This window comes from Musa acuminata, chromosome BXJ3-8 (assembly GCF_036884655.1).
Source record: "Musa acuminata AAA Group cultivar baxijiao chromosome BXJ3-8, Cavendish_Baxijiao_AAA, whole genome shotgun sequence".
Classification (NCBI taxonomy): domain Eukaryota; kingdom Viridiplantae; phylum Streptophyta; class Magnoliopsida; order Zingiberales; family Musaceae; genus Musa; species Musa acuminata.
Genome location: NC_088356.1, coordinates 26,235,612 through 26,254,956, shown reverse-complemented (window position 1 = coordinate 26,254,956; position 19,345 = coordinate 26,235,612). Strand labels below are relative to the sequence as shown.

General features: G+C 35.1%; 1 protein-coding gene across 2 annotated transcripts; it reads left to right on the top strand.

Moving 5' to 3' along the window:
* Positions 1-1,991: 1,991 nt before the first annotated feature.
* On the top strand, positions 1,992-17,410 carry LOC135645509 (E3 ubiquitin-protein ligase RKP-like). 2 transcript variants are annotated; one of them, XM_065163956.1, is made up of 11 exons: positions 1,992-2,129; positions 2,410-4,014; positions 5,554-6,381; positions 6,944-7,104; positions 8,355-8,493; positions 8,589-8,672; positions 11,509-11,787; positions 11,871-12,002; positions 14,152-14,351; positions 15,478-15,673; positions 16,746-17,410. In XM_065163956.1, the coding sequence occupies exons 2-11, from the start codon at positions 2,515-2,517 to the stop codon at positions 17,043-17,045; spliced, it is 3,819 nt and encodes a 1,272-aa protein (XP_065020028.1). In that variant the 5' UTR covers positions 1,992-2,129; positions 2,410-2,514; the 3' UTR covers positions 17,046-17,410. The 2 variants fall into 2 exon arrangements, with proteins under 2 accessions (XP_065020028.1, XP_065020029.1); XM_065163957.1 differs by lacking the exon at positions 5,554-6,381 and having other exon boundaries at positions 16,746-17,232.
* Positions 17,411-19,345: the final 1,935 nt, after the last annotated feature.

Here is a 19,345-nt window from a genome sequence, read left to right as displayed (position 1 = left end):
TAGCTTTCAAAAATTCATAGCTGTCGAATGTATAACTCATCGATGACTTCATCTACATTCAGATACAAAATTAAAGTATTAATGTTCAAATCACATTCTTTCATCAACTTATCCTATAGGAGATTCTCAACCATACATGGATTAAATTGGATATGCTCATCAATAACATCATGGATAGTATACAAATTATGATTGATATTTTGTTTGATTTCCTCTGCTATATTTTACTCGACCCATTCATGTTCAAATACCTTCTCATGACTGTTTCTATTTTCATCTATTACAAATGTCTTACTTAAATCAAAATTATGAGTTTGAAATTGTAAGAATATAGATCTTTCAATTTGGTTTTATACTATACAAGTAAGAAAGACAAAGCATATATTCCAATTAAACTCTTCATCTCATCTAAAATATCATAATTTGTTAAGTATTAGTATTCAAATGAAATTAAAAATCTCCGAGAGAAATAAGAAAATTTAAAAATTATTTTAACCTACCCGAAATATGGATTTTCGTATATTCTTTATATTATAATCACTCGATAGATAGAAGTAGGAGAGACAAAGCATATACTTCAATTAAGCTCTTCATCTCATCTAAAATATCATAATTTGTCTGGTATTAGTATTCAAATGAAATTAAAAATCTCTGAGAGAAATAAGAAAATTTAAAAATTATTTTAACCTACTCGAAATATGGATTTTCCTATATTCTTTATATTATAATCACTTGTTAGAAGTAGGAGAGACAAAGTATATATTTCAATTAAGCTCTTCATTCTCATCTAAAATGTCATAATTTGTCTGGTATTAGTATTCAAATGAAATTAAAAATTTCTGAAAGAAATAAGAAAATTTAAAAATTATTTTAACCTACTCGAAATATGGATTTTTCTATATTCTTTATATTATAATCACTCAGTAGGAGAGACAGTTTATATTTCAATTAAGCTCTTCATTCTCATCTAAAATATCATAATTTATCCGGTATTAGTATTCAATCTAAAATATCATAATTTATCCGGTATTAGTATTGAAATGAAACTAAAAATCTAAAAGAGAATGAAGAAAGGTAAAAAATTCTTTTGACCTAGTCGAAATAAGAAATTTCCCCAAGTAGTGATGGCTTTGGCCATCTGTGATCGACCACAACTGTCACCCGACACTGTGACGAAACATTTTCCACTATTTTGGAGTGATAGGTGGAGGGGAAGATGAGTTTGACGATCCCACAAATACGGATTGAAGGCTTCGATTGATTGGTGTCCAAGGACAACTCTCAGTTCAAAATCATAACATAGCCCTTTCAAAATTTTAGGCTACTTGCTCGTGTGGATGAAGAGTCCAACGACCAACAACCCTCCCATGTTTTATTGGACGAGGACACGATAATGTGGGCTAATTTAGGTACCATATTGGGAAGCTGCAATTCTGTTGAACTCGATCGAATCGGTTCATGCAAAAATTCATATAATGAAAACTAAGTTATTTTAACCAAACGAGTGAGGGTCTCATCTATTTTTGCGGAAAAAAAAAATATTCTTAGTAAATTCTGATTAGTGTCAAAAATAAATAGTGAGATCAGTAAATTTGCCTAAACAGGCTTGACCTCCACGAGAAATTTTATTTATATGTTGTTTTGAGGTTGGATCGCAAGGGAGCTTTTACTGCACGTGCGAATTCTCCGCTTCCGCGGCGTTGAGATAAACAAGAGCGGTCGAATCCGCCACGTGATCTCCTTTCCTCTCCACACGGACTATGGACACGATTTTGTTGTTCAACTCCGGGACCCTGATGCCCCGGTCAGCGCCCTAATATTGGTCGGCGACGACAGTTAGATCAACCTTACCGACACGCAACCCACTGATGTACCCCCTCAGCGAAGCGCCGGCCCCGCGTGGTAGTCGCCATTGGTTTCTTTCTGGGTTAGGAAAAGACGTTCGTTTAACATGTGCTTGCTCGGTGGAGAACTTAACCCGTCTCTCGCCTCTCGTATTGTCCTCGTCGTCCATCGACGGCATACGCAAACCCTAACTACCACGCGCCGCCGCCCAATCTGTGGGAGATCGAATTTGAAGCCCTAGCCTCCTTCCAACCGCGGAATCAGCCGCCGGATCGCCGCCGCACGTAAGTTCGTCTCTTAAGCTGAACGATTCTTCGAGCCTTCGCCTTATTCTATTTAATTGTCTGGAACCGACCTCCATATCCTTCGTGTTTCTTTTTCAACTTTTCCGAATTCAAAAGATTTTTCTTCCTATTGTTTGATTGATGGGTTTCGTGACTGATTTTCAACTCAAGGATGAATTTTTGATTATCGAATGCCATTTGCTATCTTTTCTCGGTTGGCGTTAAGTCGTCGTTCTCTGACCTTTCGGTTTTCTCACAGTTGAAGCGTTTTCTGTTGCAGATTATGGAATATTGTTGAAGAAATATATGGTTTTTATCAAGGTAGATCGTGTATTGGTAATCTCGGGGAGCAAAAAATAGTGAGTCCCGTTCGGTACGAATCTTCATGGGTGAAGATAGTGTTAGGCATATTGGAATATCCTCCGGATTGGCTGTTCTACTATCCGATGATAAACCAAAAGGTAATCCCCAAAAGTCCCGCTTGATTTCTTATTGTGATAGCATCGGTGATCATTCGGTGGAAAGGACTCTGGAACATATTTTTGATCTACCTCACAAATCAGTTCGTCCCTCTAGTAGTTTAATTGATGTTGATTTCATCCGGTCAATCTTGAACAAACAACTGCCAAGATTTCAGCAGGAAAATGATTCTGATTGCTATAAAAGAGATGGTCTATCCATTCTTGACGGTGGTTCTGCCCCAAATGCTGTTGTCATAGACAACGCTAGCACGCGTGGAGATATCAAGACCATAAGGAAACCATTGCTTGTAGAAAGCCAGACAGTGTTCAGTAGTGCCCGAGCAAACGCATGTGCATGGAAGGGGAAATGGATGTATGAAGTGACGTTAGAAACTTCTGGAATCCAACAACTTGGATGGGCTACTGTTTCATGCCCATTTACAGATCGGAAAGGCGTGGGTGATTCAGAAGATTCATATGCATTTGATGGAAAGAGAGTGAGCAAATGGAACAAAGATCCTATGCCATATGGTCAGTCGTGGGTAGTGGGCGATGTCATTGGTTGTTGCATAGACTTGGACAGTGATGTGGTCTCCTTTTTGAGAAATGGGCTTTCTCTTGGAGTTGCATTTGACAGGATCCAGAAAATGAGCCCTGGGATTGGATATTATCCTGCAATTTCTCTTTCTGATGGTGAGCGTTGTGATCTGAATTTTGGTGCTCGCCCATTCAAACACCCTGTTGATGGGTTTCTTCCTATTCAGGCTCCTCCAATCTCTAGATATTATGCTAATTACTTGCTTAGTTGCTTGACCAGGTTACTGGAGGTACGATGTTTGGATAAACCTGACTCAGCATATTTTGAGAAATTGAGGAGGTTTAGGAGGTTTGCACCCCTTAAAGAACTGTTTTACCCTATATCTCATGGTATCCTAGAAGAATTCTTTAATGTGATTCAGTCAAGTGAGGGGAGCTTTGAATATATTGCGTGGGGTGCACTTCCATCTTGTTTTTTAGGGATATTTGGTATACATGAACCACATGATTATGCAAGTTTGGATCAGGTTCTCGATTTATTTCTAGAATTTCCAGGATCCGATCCATTGTTGCAGCATCTAATTGTGGCACTTTCATGTAGTTGTAAAGTGGCACCACTTGTTCTGACAGAGTGTCCTTACTCTGGATCGTACCCTTATCTGGCACTTGTCTGTCATATTCTCAGGCGTAAAACTATGATGGTTCTGTGGTGGAAATCACCAGATTTTGAATTTTCACTTGAAGGATTTCTCTCAATGAAGAGGCCAAACAAGCAGGATTTACACTGCCTTATTCCATCTGTTTGGTGGCCTGGTTCCTGTGAGGATGTAGGCTGTGAAAGTAGCATGATGTTAACTATGACTGCACTATCTGGTGCTATGAACAAGGTAACTGTGCCTCTTTGGTTCATCTCTATTATTAGCTGCTAATTGTGTATGTTACATGTTAATCCTTAAATCTGCTTGCCACATGTCATTGAAAATAGGAATTCTGTGAGTAAGTTTATATGATGATCTGTAAGGTACAATGTGAATCACATTTTGCTTTTATGGTAATTCTTCAGCAACCTGAACTCACTTTAGTGATTTTCATAGCATGATCTGTATAATGATTTGTTGATTTGCTTTGTAACTGCTTATTTGTACTTTGGGTGACCAGATTTGGTTTAGACTATTCGTATGTATGATCTAAAATGATAATATGGTTGCGTTGCTTGTTCATGGGTGCATGTGGCATTTAATTATTTTATTTAATTTAATGCACTGGCTAATTGAATTTCATTAATGCCCTTCAATTTTGGTCATGCTTGAACCACACTTTCTGAAACACTGAAACCTGTCTGAGCTCATGAAACTTGTACAATTGTGATCACTGCTACATACTGGCTACTTCAATTGTCAGGCCACTCTGATTGTGGATCATAATGGAGTGTCAAAACAGCAAATTATCATATAGCAACTTACTTACACTTGTCTGAGTATTTTCACAGAAATAGTTTGCTTGTTGTTGCATAATTATAGAACTTGAGGGCAGGTATATGACTTGTATATTGTCATTATATTTTATGGAATTGTTTTGGTCTAGAATTGAATATAATAACCAAATGAGAAATTATTCTATCATCTAACAGAGTTGAGCTGTGATAGCTAATGCTATGTCGGTTTCTTTGCCACAGGTCTCTTAACATCCTTCTTGTCATACTTATTTGTTGCATGAGTATCTGTGATATGTTACTGTTTCTTATGTTTTTAGGAAGATCATCATTTCATTTGCTTTTTCTCTGTTGGTAAACATATAATTATCAGGATAGGGAAGTAGTAAGAGATACCTTTGCATTTACATCTCTTGTGATCAGTAATTACAGAATAAATCATGGTTCGCATTACTGGTCCGTATCGGTATACTGACCAACTGTTGGTACGGTACATATTGAGCTGTACCGAACATACCAACACATGATACATCAGAGTGTACCAATGTACCACTCATATCGATCCTCTGTCGGATTGGTACATACCCGCCCATATCGAGCGATGTACTTCGGTACGTCAAACCTTGGAATAAACAATATTGTAACATCATTTTTTAAATTTATGCATTCCTACCCTTTTGCAAAAAAAGAGAAAAAACAAGAATTAAATTATTATCTCACAAGTTTAATTCTGTAATTTCTTTCAACCACGCAAATTTTAACTTACTTTTTTCATTTTTTACATGATAAACAGTTACTTGAAATTCAAACTGTGGTTTTTGTGATGGTTTTTGCCTTACTGTATCTACTTAATACAAATTTGCAAATTCTGCTATCAATTTGTTTTATTAATCAGACATTTATAATTAGTTTACAAATGCTTATGGGGAAGTTGTTATTTGATACAGTTTCTCTATTGTAAATTATTTTATAGAAAAGCATGTTTAATATGCAGATTGAGGAGATGCACCAGCGACTTTGTAGTTTGGTCATACATTTTGTGCCTCGGGCAGCCCCCTGCCAGCCACCTGGTTCTGTGTTTAATACATTCTTGCAGAATTTCATCTTGAAGGTCAGAGGTGCAGAGCATAAGATGACTTCTTCCAATGTATCAAATAACTCAGTTGTAGTTTCTCTGTACACAGTAATCCTACGTTTCCTATCTGAAGGTTTTCCTGTAGAGGGCATATCTGGGTTCGTGAAAGGTTCTGGAGTGAATCTTGGAGCCAACGTTGGATTTCTTCATAGGGGTGGAAAGCGAAGATTTCCTGTGGAGTTGTTCTTCACAGGTGATGCAAATTGTGCTGGAGCCCGTAGAATAGGAGGTTCTTTAAATCACCTAGTTAACTCTCAACTATTTAATGAGGAACAAACAAAAGAAGTACAGTGGATCGAAGGCTGCATGGATGATGAAGAAACAACAGTAACACATTCTACTATTCAGAAGCCATGTTGTTGTTCAAGTTCTGATGTTGATGATATCCAAACAGTAGAAGATAGCATTGGATATACATCTAGAGGTTTGAAGGGTTTTTGTATTCCTATTTCTGAGAGATCACTTAATGTGGTAACATTGTGCAATTCCAGAAGTCTAGGTGATGAAATTGTCGATAAACCTAGTTCGAGCAATCAGTCAGATGTTGATACTAGATGCCGATCTTTGCCGTGTCCAGAGAGCATAGCAACAACTAGTGAATTATCATTGGAAGTACTAAGAGAGGAAGAGCTGCTTGATATGATGCTATTTCTGTACCATTTAGGTGTTGCACCAAACTTTAGGCAGGCAAGTGAATTCAGCTGTATTTGTCACACTTAGAATTACCATTTTGCAATATTCATTAATTTAAAGGAAATGGAACATCAGTATCGAAATTTGTTTTCTTTTGGTGACTTCATGAAATGAGAGTGTGAATCTTATATAATCCAAGCATCAGATGTTTGGCAATCAGATATAACTGTAGGCTTAAAATGCTACATGATTTCTTACTGTAGCACAAGCTAACCTTGAAAACTTGGTTCCAATGTGGGGAATACATCATCCAATTTCCTTATCAACAGAATTCACCTTTACCTGAAACAGGAGATGTTCTAACACTCCTGCATTTGGCAATGTTAGAGGGGCATATCCTTAGTCAAGGGATTTATTTGTCGATGTGCAATTGGTATTCTTAGCTGCCACATTTTCTCATTATTATATATAAAATAAGCAAATGTCAGTATAGTTTAGTTTTTGTTTGTTTAAATATTTAAACCATTTCATTATTATTATCTTTATTTGTATGTGTCTAATCAGTTTGTTTTCTGTAAACATTAAAATGAACTTTTCATGAATTCCTTAATTGCAGGCGTTTTATTACATGTCTCATCAGTCACAATCAATTTCTCTCTTAGATGACACGGACAAACAAATAAGAGAAAGATCCTGCATTGAGCAGGTGAAGCGTTTGAAAGAAGCACGTAATGTATATCGAGAAGAATTGGTTGATTGTGTCAGGCAATGTGCATGGTAAGTCTGCTATCATAGAACCATTTAAAAAAGTTGCAATTCTTTTCTTTAGCTAGGCACTAAAAGAATCCATTATTGTTCAAGAAAGAATGCATTCTTGTTATACGATATCTGTAAATGAAATTGAAACAGGCTTTTCTTATTGGATTTCTCATTTGAAATTTGAAGATTCTTTCTCTTTTTTGTCTGTTCTGATTGTCATTGTAAGATATTATCTCTTGTATGAATGCTTTAAGAATATAGGTGACAGTCCAATGCAACAAAGTGACCAGTTGCTTACTGTATAAAGAATGAAGGCCATTACTAGCAGATGCGTTATATACTATTTAAGAGTCTAGTGAAGTTATTAGGTCACTGGTCTCTAGTTATCTTTTAATCCTTCATGCAGCGAGTTAATAGGTTTCTGCATTCTATGGTTCTCTCAACTTGCTGCAAACAATAGCCTGTCGGCTGCTTCTGATAAAATTTAGACGTAAGAGCTCCATCCACTGCACAGATCTGATTCAGTGCCGTCCTTGGAACCATTGCTTTATCAGGACTGCATTGATTTATTTACTTGTTTTTCTCCCATTCTATTCACAAGCTGAAGTGTTTTTCTTTATATCTTTTGTCTACTTTTATATTAATCAATATATTCTTATGACAATTAGCTTGGTCAATAATATGATTTATTATTAAGATTTCTAAAATTTAATGTGTAGCCAACTGTATACATGTTCCATGTCTTGGATGGAAATTTTATTTATATGTATGGAACTGGAAATGCTCGATAAACATGATGTAGAAATGTCATAATCAATAAAGTGATGAAATACCAGTTTTACTATTCTTTGCTTCTGAAATGTTTACTTTGATTATCCACAATTAGTGTAAACTTGTGGTTCATAGCTGCATATGTGGTATCACATCTGTGTATTAGAGTTTATCTGATGCTTTAAGGCAGTCGAAATCTTGAAAATCGGTCTGTCGAGAAAAAGAATTTGTAAGATGAGCTTGCAGTGAGGGACCATTACTGTATGTTATTTCACTTTAATAAATTAGGTTTACTCTATTGTCAGTACTGGTATGGAAAGTTGTCATTTATGTGGTACTATTTTTGTTTTTATGTTTTACAATAAATCTCAAGATTACTTGCAGATGGGTTCTTGTGGAAGTGGTATATACATGTTAACTATTTTTTATTATTTGTTTTTTTTATATCTATTCCAGTTTGTCTTATCAATTTTGGCACTTCCTTTCAAATACTGCAGGTACCGCATCTCTCTATTTACTCGTTGGAAGCAAAGAGGAATGTACGCAACATGCATGTGGGTTGTGGAGCTGCTTTTGGTTCTAAGCAATACTGATTCTATATTTTGTTTTGTTCCTGAGTTTTATCTGGAATCACTGGTAAATGTTATTTTGTTGTATATTGCTATTTTTAGGTAATCAAGTAGTTTATTGGTGATACATTGTTAATGTACATTTTATTGTAACCTTTGCAGGTTGACTCTTTTCATGCATTACGGAAGAGTGACCCTTCATTTGTTTCTTCTGCTATTTTTATCAAGCAAGGCCTTGCTTCATTTGTATGTATCAAATGTGAAAACTACTCTTTTTTAGAAAAAATTATGGTGGAATTTGTTAGCATGTTCACATATGAAAGAGAACAATACTCTGAGAAAACAGTAACATTGTCATGCATATGCACTAACAAATAGCATGAAAGCCTTGTGACATGCATTTTTTTATTTACAAAATACATGCTAATTCTCTCCTTTATCTCTTAGATTGTTATTCTGAATTTTATAAAACATATAATTATTTACTTGATGTCAGTAATGATATATTGTTTGATGGTTTATATGAACCGAGAGAAACTTAGTAGCCCTAGAAGTAGGTTTCTGATGGAGATGAAGAGTTTCGGTTGGAACTGGAGGTATCTTGATTCATAGGCACAAATTAACATAACTTTGGTTTTCTTTAAGGTGAGAAATGACTGGTTCTTGCTTTAATGGTCTTGTTGTGGATCCTGTCATAGTCAAAATATTTTGTAGAACAATTTGTCTTCTAGTTTTCCAATTGGTCTGTCCATGAACTATGTCTGATCTTGTTCTCACTATTTGGATCAGAGCAATCATAGGTATACCGGCTTAAATGTGCTGTGTTTAGTTTTACAAGTCTTACAAGAATCTAATAAGAGAGGAGGAAAGACAGATGCCAAGCATGTTACTGCTTATTCAGTAAGCTGTATTGCTGACTGAATTTTGGTTTAAAATATTTTGAGCTCTCATTTCTTGTCTGATTGCATTAGTACAGAACTGCTCTAAAGATTGTAACCTGAAATTGTAGAAGGAGATTGACTAGAGTTGGATATAATGACATAAATGAATTATTTGTGCAAGATGTTAAGTGAAGAAATGCAATTTATAAAGGGGCCTTTTAGGAAGGGATACACACCAAGCCGATAGCTGTTGTGTTGGGCAAACTTAATGTAATTAATTGCTAATTGGAGCCTGACTAATGTAGTTTAGGATTTTATGAGGGTTCCAATTCTATTTAGGATCAAATTTACTGATAAAATTGTTATTTAAGTCTGTTAAATATTTAAATTATTTTTATTAGCTTTATGTATCTCTTTTAGGGTGTTTTGGTCATGAAGGGAGAAGACATAATTCTGATCCAACCAGGTCCCTGATAATTGTTTGGATGAAGCTTTAGGTATCCCTTTAGGTTGTCTTGGTTGTGAAGGGAGAAGACATGGGGATGATTCTGATCCAATCAGGTTTCTATTACTTGAGAAAGAATTGATCTGTTACCAAAGAAAGTTAGAATAATAGGCTATTTTCCAATCAAAATAGCCGCAGGGATAGTGCATGAGACTTCTGCAATGCTGGATTTAGGGAACTCAGCGAGTAGATGGTCAATGTATGCAAATGGGTGTGCATATTCTTTACTCAACTTCCTTTCCCATATTAATACTTATCATTTAAGAAATCCAACCATAATTGACCTTTTTATTTTGCCAGATTGCATCTCAGAAATGCTAAAAATTGAGAAGGGATCTGATTGAAGTTTACAGAAATATGAGGAAGAAATTGTCCTATTTCCAAGTTATTTGATTTTTGGCTCAAGGATACCCCTTTTCCTTTATGAATTTCTTTATGTTTGCTGACGCTACAAAGAAAATGTGCAATTTTGTTTCCTTGCCAAGGTATACATAGTAAATTAAGCATGCTCTGATCCTTCAGGGGGTGGCCTCTCCTGCATGTTTCATTGGCTCACAAAGAGGCCTCTTGTTGTTGCTTATATTAAACACCAAACTTTCCTGTGCTCTAAGAAAATAACATTCTGGTTTAGGAGAATCAACATCATGTTGAAATTTGATAAATTACCACCAGGGAAAAATTAGAAATTTATATGTATGCTAGTGACTATGATGAATCATGGCTTGATTATAGGCTCGAAACCTCCTGTAATGAGTATCATTCAGAAGACTATGACTATTATACAGTAGTAAATAAGAAGCAAAATTTTAGGGTATAACTGCAAACATAGTAGTTGGTGGCCAAAACATTTGAAATCTGATATTGTAAATTGCTAGATTTGGTTTTATGCAAATGTTAGCTTGATTGATGCCTAGATAGTTGGCATAAGAATATTCTAGCAGTGGTATGAAAAAAATGATTGACAACCTTGGCTGCACGCAGCTATGAAATCAATTTTAGAGTGGGTTTTGTTTGCTTCATTCTCAACGGCTGTGCTGAGTTGGAGAATTCTGTGATCTGTGATACCAGATCATAACTGGACTACTGCATTTTGGGTATGTCTATTCTTAAATCCATTAGAAAGAGGGATGTTGAACTAAGGGGTGGAAATGGAATTTGCAACAACCATTTGTATTTTACAACAATTGGATTTACTTATGATTTTTACATGCTTGATGTTTTCCACATATCTATTGTTCTTTTCAATTGTTTGATTGTTAAGAGATTTAAACTCATTTTGTAAGCAATCATTTGTTTGTTTTTCCTAGTCTTCAATGACCCGATTATTCTTACACCGTGTTTACTTGGGAAACTTTTGGAGGTTCACATTGGTACATAGAAATATATGCCTTACTGAAATTCTTACTACACCTGATTGAACTGGTCCACTCTGGTGTTTGTTCCATGAGGCAGTTTAATTAGATTGCGAAAATTCATATCTAACAATTATATGATCCTAAAGAAATAAATGTTTTCGGGGACAATGTGCTCATTAGAAATATGTGCAGAGTGCAGTTGTATTTGTTATTTAAAGTACCTTTAGATTGTTTACGTGGATAAAAACCTGAAGGAATGCATATTTCTTGTATGTAAGTGAAGTATTGTTTTGTTTGTAGCAAGTCATAACAAATTAAAATAATTATTATTCTGTTATTAGGTCACGTTTGTTGTGAAGCACTTCAATGATCCACGGATACTAAGTGCTGACATCAAAGATCTTCTTTTGCACTCCATATCATCCTTGGTACAGTGCAAGGACTACCTAGTTGCTTTTGAGGACAACAAGGAAGCAATTCAGAGATTGCCCAGGGCATTGCTGTTGGCATTTGATAACAGATCCTGGATTCCGGTTGCAAACATAATTCTCAGATTATGCAAAGGTTCTGGATTTAGTTACTCAAATCATGCAGGATCCTCATCATCGGCCCTTTTCCAGGTTAGAATGCCATTAATATCTGACTCCTGGTTGATTATAAATGTGATGCTATTTGTCATAGTCTGTTATTTTGCATCATGAAGGTACTATTTCGAGAGGCTTGTGTCCATGATGAAGCTCTATTTTCTTCATTCCTCAATCGTCTTTTTAACACACTTAGTTGGACTATGACTGAATTCTCAGTGTCTATCCGAGAGATGCAAGAGAATTATCAGGTGTGTTTTCTTTTAATTTGTAGATAATTTGATTATTATTATTATTTATTTCTGTAAAGATATGAGGAATTCTGTTATCAACCATCTTTTTTCTCCATTAGTGCTCAGTTTGCTCTGAGAAATTTAAATGAGCATTTTGCTGCTCTTATGTGAACAATATCTTATAATTTGAACTACTGATCTCCTATGATTTTGTTGAAGATAATCATAGTAATAAAGAGAAGACTTCTTTGTATATAATTTGGATGGCTAAAAGCTTCATAGATGTGTAAGGTTCAAATTTTTGTGGTCTTGTGCTTTCAACCAGCCCATATAGTCTTCACATTGAAAAATTAGGGATCAGACTCTCTTTGTTGACCACAGATGGGATCACAAGGTGGTCAAAGGCCTTTCTAGCTTCCAGTGGCCAAGGTGATTCTATGGTCTTCGGGAGATTGAAATATATCTTATTTTTCAATTGTTCCCATGTGGAATTTACACAAGTTTGGGGTTCAGGAATCATCTATGTTATCTGGGGGTTCCATGATAGGCCACACCTGGGTTGTTTGGCAGCTCTAGCAGTTCTCCGGCTGACATCACTGTTCCTATCCATTTTCACCTTAATAGAGCTCTTGTAGTTCATTTTTCTTGTTGCATAGGCTTGTCTGGACAAGAAAAAACCTGAACTTCGGAGTAGGGTTCTGGGTCTCACTTGGGTGGGCCATTGTTGTACTCACATTTATTGCCTCCTTTGGAACTTCGTAATTTCGTATCGTATCGATGTTTCGAGCTTTGCTCGGTATGGTACAGTACGGGCGACTGAGCGATACGTTAGGATCTACCGTTCGGTACATATATATATATATATATATAAAATAAAAAATATAAAAATCAATATATAAAATATATAAAATTATAAAATATATAAAACATATAAAAAATAAAAAAAGGAGGCATATGCTGCCTTGGTGATGTCACCTCCTTTTCTTCTCTTCATTGCATCAAACGAGGAGAAGAACGTGGTCTTCTCTTCATCTGTGGCATTCGGCGAAGACGTGACGTCTTTGGCCTTCGGCGAGGGAGGGCGGCGCTGGATCCGGATCGTCAAGGGATGGCGGCGCCGGATTAGATAGCGTCAAGGTTCTCCTGATTCTCCCTCTTTCCCTTGATGCTTCTTCTTCCCTCGCCCTAGCCAGGCCGCAGCCAGGCTGATACCACCCGGTAGCAGGCAGTCCGCGTACCGGTCTGCTGGTGAACTGATGTATTGCTCGGGCAGTATCATTCGAAATTAAAATCCTTGATTATAATCCATGAATATTTTATAGTTTTAATGGTAGAGAAATATAAGTTAGAGAGTTATGAAATATGAAGGACTTTAGAGGTGAGATATAGGACAGAAGCTGGGAGTGAACTCATTGGAGGGAGAAAAGAGATAATTAAAGCTAAACATAAAGAAAACATGTTTCCTAAACAAATTGACTACAATCCCTGTGTCATTAAGCAGGTCAGAGTCTTTATATCGTTTACAAGGCTTCTTGTTCATTTAGTAAAAAGTTTTACAGAAGTTGGAAATCTTGTATATTTAAAATCTTCCTAAACATATTAATCTCTCAAAAATTGAACCAACTCATCCAAACTAAAGTATATTTAAATAGGACTTTGAAGTAATTACCTGACCAAGTGGCAACTGAGATGACTTATCTTATATAGCCACTAAAAATAATCACAAAATTTATTAGATCTACAAGTCCTAATCTAAACTATGTTAGATTTAACCTAGATGCTAGCTGGACTCAAACTTGATCTTGGCTCAAAACCAAGTTACATCATTTTATCTGTGTAGTTTTTCTTTTCTTTCTTCCTCATCTTTTATGCAATGATATCTTTAATTATGCTAGTTTGCTTGACACACTTAGTACAGTAATTTGTTTCTTTGGTTTGAATATTGTTTTTCATATGATAGATGGGACAAGATTGTAAGATCAGTATTTGAGTTTTAAATCTTCATGGACTGTATTCATAACTATTCCATGTTAACGTTTTCTTCACATTCACATTATTATATTTGACAAACTTGATGCATTCTGAAGGCAATAAACATTATAAATTTGATGCATGATATTACTTTTCCTTTTTTAAAATAACTAGTAGGTTGGTTTTGCTTTTGCAGATTGGTGACTTGCAGCAAAGAAAATGCAGTGTTGTTTTTGATCTGTCATGTAATCTCGCAAAGATTCTGGAGTTCTGTACACGTGAGATCCCTCAGGCATTTCTCTTGGGGCCTGATATGAATCTACGGCGGCTTACAGAATTGATCATATTTATTTTGAACCATATAATTTTCACTTCAGATTCTGAGTTTTTTGACATGTAAGTTTGAAAATAGTTAAGCGATTCTAGTTGAGACCACTTTTATCTCTTTCCAAATGTTGATTAATTAGGAGGTTTTATGTCTTATGACACAAGCTTAGCAAAAACAAGAATGAGTTGCTTCATGGTTAAAATAGAAAATTATATTGTTTATGATCAACTTAATTAATTGGAGTTGCATCAATTGGAATTGGCCAGTAGGAAACAAGTATATGGGCATCACAAAGGACAAATCCAATAGGAACTTTCTTATCGAGTCTTAAGCTGTTAGCAGGGGTATAGTAGCAAGATGCCTATTAATTTGATTAAACCTTAAAGTTGTAAGTGAATGCCGGAGAAGTTCCTGTTGACAGAATTAGTAGTAGTGTTTGCAATGAAGTAATTGGTGAAGAATGTTTGAATCTAAGCTAATAGATTCAAAGTTAACTTGATTAAAAGAGTTAATTGGATACTATAAGTTTTGTGCTGAAACAACTTCTGTTCATAATTAAATTCATGCTGAGGCTGAAGTTTACATGAAACAAGTTTTATTAATGAATGGAAACAAATTGAAGATGAAAAGTAACAAATAAGCATAATAATAAGTAAAAGATAATAGAAGAGGAACGGCATACAGGATCTTTAATAAGGTGGCAACGCAAATAGAAACAAATATAGAAAAAGTTGTAGAGTCGGAATAACTCAACAAAGGAAGAGCAAAGAAGCCGATGATTTAGTGGCCATGGAGAAGTTTTTTTTCATTGATGAGATTCCATCACATAATCAATTAATCCAAGGTTTCCTCTTTAATTTGACTCAGCTAGCCCCTATGACAGAGAATATAAAGTATAATACAGCAGAAGTGTTTCAGAAAACAAAAAAAGGTGATTTACACACCCTGGTGATATCTTATGGTACTTTGCGTGGATTGTTACCCATTGTTGCCTTTATGGCTACAATAGCAATTTTTATCTGCTATAGTATTTATTGCTATTAAGGAGATATAAAACAGGTTCCTGAGTTTGTAATACTTCAATATACAAGAAATCTCTTTTGGTCTATCTGCCCTTTTATTATGCATTTCGTTTTGTACTTTAGATAGCTTAGGTTTCCTTCTGACTTCTTTTTTATATATTTGTATCTACAGGTCAGTTAGGCGACCTTGCCAATATCAAGAGAAAACAAATCGAGCCATTATCTTAGCACCTCTTGTTGGTATTATAACCAGCTTAATGGATGCTCACACAAATTTGGAACAAATGGACCTGAATGATGTTGTAGGGGTGTTTGTGAGCATGGACTGCCCTGCTACTGTTTTTCAATGCTTGTTGGGCTACAATTGGGTTAGATTTTTTTTCTATCTTGAATTTTTATTTCCTTATATTTGAATTATTCTCTTGGTAGAACAACAGGAAGTATTCTTGAGAAAACAAAAATATAACTCAAATATATCGATCTTTTACAATCACGGGACTGAATTTTGAGTGAATTAACGAATGACTTCCTAGTTGGAAGATTAAAGAAATTTCTTTTCGAAATTTAGGATCTCATTTAGACATCTATGGTGTTCTACCAATAGACTTTTGACACATTGATCCTAGAATATAGTTGTAATTGAGCAGAAGTTGCTTAGTCCTAAGCTGCTCACAGTTTAGAAAGCAGGTTGTCTGAGAGAGGAAACATTTTCATTTGATGTGTGATTAATAACCGATGTAGAATATTTTGGCCACAGTACCCTAACAATTGAACTACATCTTTGGAGGTTGAATTTTGGTGGGCTTGTTTTGCTAGGATCTGCTTTTTTTCTTTTAATCTATAGTTGCATAGTTATTGCCTTGAACATATATGATTTCATTTTGATAGTGTTCATTCTTCTCTCTACACCTCCAGCTACTCGTGTAATCTCCATATAATTTTGCCGACTAATGCTCGTCTCTATCCTTCTGAGCACCTCCTAACTTTATTGGTGTTGTTGATTTAATAATCAGAATTTTGAGAATTGCATAATAAACTTGCTGAGTCTGTCATGAAGTGTTTCTTGAATCTGCCTCCCATTGCTTTACCAAATTAATATTATGAAATATTTTAATGTTCTGCTGAAGACGATTCCCATATGCTTGGAACCTTGAATTTACTTAGCCATGTCCATTTTGTTGGTTGTTAATTACCAACTGCTGTGAAGTGAAACCTGGGATATATAATGGCTCCTGGATAAGATATACAATTATAGTGCTTTGACTGCACAAGGACTTTCTACGGTATACAGATAGCAGTTATGAATTTATGATTTTTCTCAAAGGCTTTTTTGATATCAAATCTTCGAATCACATAAAACAAAAGCAAGACTTCATAAAATAAAGAAATCAAGGAGTCACAGTTAATTGTTGTCTAAATCTCATTTCACCATCTTTGCAGAGTAATGTCCTTAGAGGGGATGCTTCTCTTGCCAAGCTAGCAAAGCTTGAGGAATTTTCCAGTAACCTGAGAAGAAGAACAGAGGCCATAAAAAGGACAGAGTCATGTGTCAGAACTGGCGACGACGAAGCAGAAGACTGCTGTTGCATCTGCTATGCTTGCAATTCAGATACCATGTTTGAGCCATGTCATCACAAGTCATGCCATGGTTGCATTACACGGCACTTATTGAACGGCCAGCGATGCTTCTTTTGTAATGCGATAGTCACATCTGTGGTGATGGTGGAACCAAGGAACTGAAGTTGGGAGACCAGAGGTTGGTTGTGATTACTGATTTCTGCAACCAGGTGGCCTAGGTCATTGGCATTATCTGTGTCGTAGCTGTAAGGTAGTCAAGGGACCTTTTTTTCTTTGGGATCACCACCATCACTGTACAGTTGTTGCAACAAAGTTGTCAATGCAATGGAACAACATACGTAAAAGAAAAGATATTACCCATTTATATAAATCCCTGAAGCTATGGGTTGCATAGAAGTACTGGGAGGGATCTACAAAAGGTGAATTTTGTAGAGTCTAGGCATTTTATTCTGTATATATGAGAATGTAATTCAAGGAAATCTTCTATCTCCAGCTGCTATTAATCTAAAATAAGGAGAGATTGTTTAGGTGCTTTGCCTTGTTTCCTTGATTCTGTTTGATGTGCCTGTGCCAGCTGTTGACAAGCTTATGTACTAGGAACTAAAAAAAAGATGATTCATGAAGTTATCCTACTCTTCACTGTTAGCTGAGGCTCCGAGAATATAGTGGTACGTACATGTTCATGTTACCTTTTTCTCTTGGAAACAAACGCCTATGATTTAGGATCACATTGGCAAATGTCTTCTGGGAAGAAGGACCTGCTGGATTGTGACTTTCATATCAGTTGGGAGTTCTTGTCAGCCCACGCCATCACGGCCAAGTTCTGTTGTATGAGACATGAGATTACCCCGTACGTTTTAGTTCCATGAAACAGTTTCACGTCGAAGAAAAGGATTTATAAGATTGGATTTACATTGAGAGCTCGATACATGGAGGCCTTACATGTTTCTTCATCAAGATTCAGATCATGAACTTGTAAATAAGCTTGAGGCCGAGATGAAAATTAAAAGACAGATGGGATGACGACTGTACCTGCAAATAAGGTTAGGTCGACAATCATAGCTTAGACTTGAATGTGATTCATTTGTGATGAAGATGATGAGAGTTGAAATGAATGAGCAAAAACAAGATTAGATGAAGTTGCAGATGACATTGACCATAATATTTGTATTGCATTAGATACTATTGGTGGTTGAATTGTGTCGAGTGATGATATATATCTTTACAATATTGAAAAAATGCTGGTTGAATACTATGGCAGCGAAGATGATGGTTTGTTTTTTAATATCATAGTTCTTTGTGCTGAAGATGATGAATTTGTTTTGAACGATCTTTTTGTTGGTCAGATATAGACCATATATATGATTTTCCTAATTATTTTAATTTCTAAAGTGGCCTATTTATGATATATAATAATATTTAACATAATTTGAAATTTCTATAGGTATTTTGAGATTAAAAAAAAATTCAAGAAAACCTTGTAAGATATGCAATTTGAAGAAATTTTGAAATCAAGCATGTTGCAACTAATAGTTATAAATGTATAGTTTTCATTTGCAAATAAATGATAATAGCTCATGGTGGAACCAAAAGTTTCAAAATTATGAAGTTTACTAAAGAGAATCGATGTAATTTGTCAAGCTTAATAGAAACATAAATAATACATTAATTATTTCATTACAGATCATATTAAAGTTCAAGATTTGACATTATATTTCAAAGATAATTATTATAGATATTTAAAAGAGATTAAAAGTTATTATATTTAATAAAAATAATTATTTTGCGTGTGAGATTATACTTAACTAAGTGGTGACCTCATATTTGAAATGGTAATTACATCAGAAAATCAATTTCAAAGATTTTTTGGCATTTCAAAGAAATGCCTTATAAGTTTTGTGAGATATATGTGATATATTTTTGATGCCGCATATTTATTGGGCAAACATTTTAGTTCTTTGACGATGGCTACAACTATTAATGGTGCTAATTAATTATTTTCAATTGCATTTATTACGATCCGGATAAGTAGAAATTTATGGAAATGGTTCCTATATCATTGGAAAGTAAGGGTTGTTAATTGTAAAAACTTAACCAATATTAGTGATTGTAGCTTAAGAATTCTTTCGGTTACAAAGGAGATATACCCAAAAGCAAATCATGGTTATTAGATGATTCATGAACAATTTATGAGATAGAAATAGTACAAATATTTTTTAGGTTGCTACTAGGGCTACTACTATATATAAGTTTGATGAATACATACAAAAGTTTTAAGTTTTAAGAAAATTATAACGAAAGTTTCAATTGAATATCTAAACTTAAGGACAAATGGACAATCATGTTTTTCTTTAACCATCACCATACTATGCTAATAAAAAATGGATCAAAAATTATCAAATGATTTTACATCTGTTGTCAAATAGCCAACAAATTAAAATACACTATGACAAATATTTTAA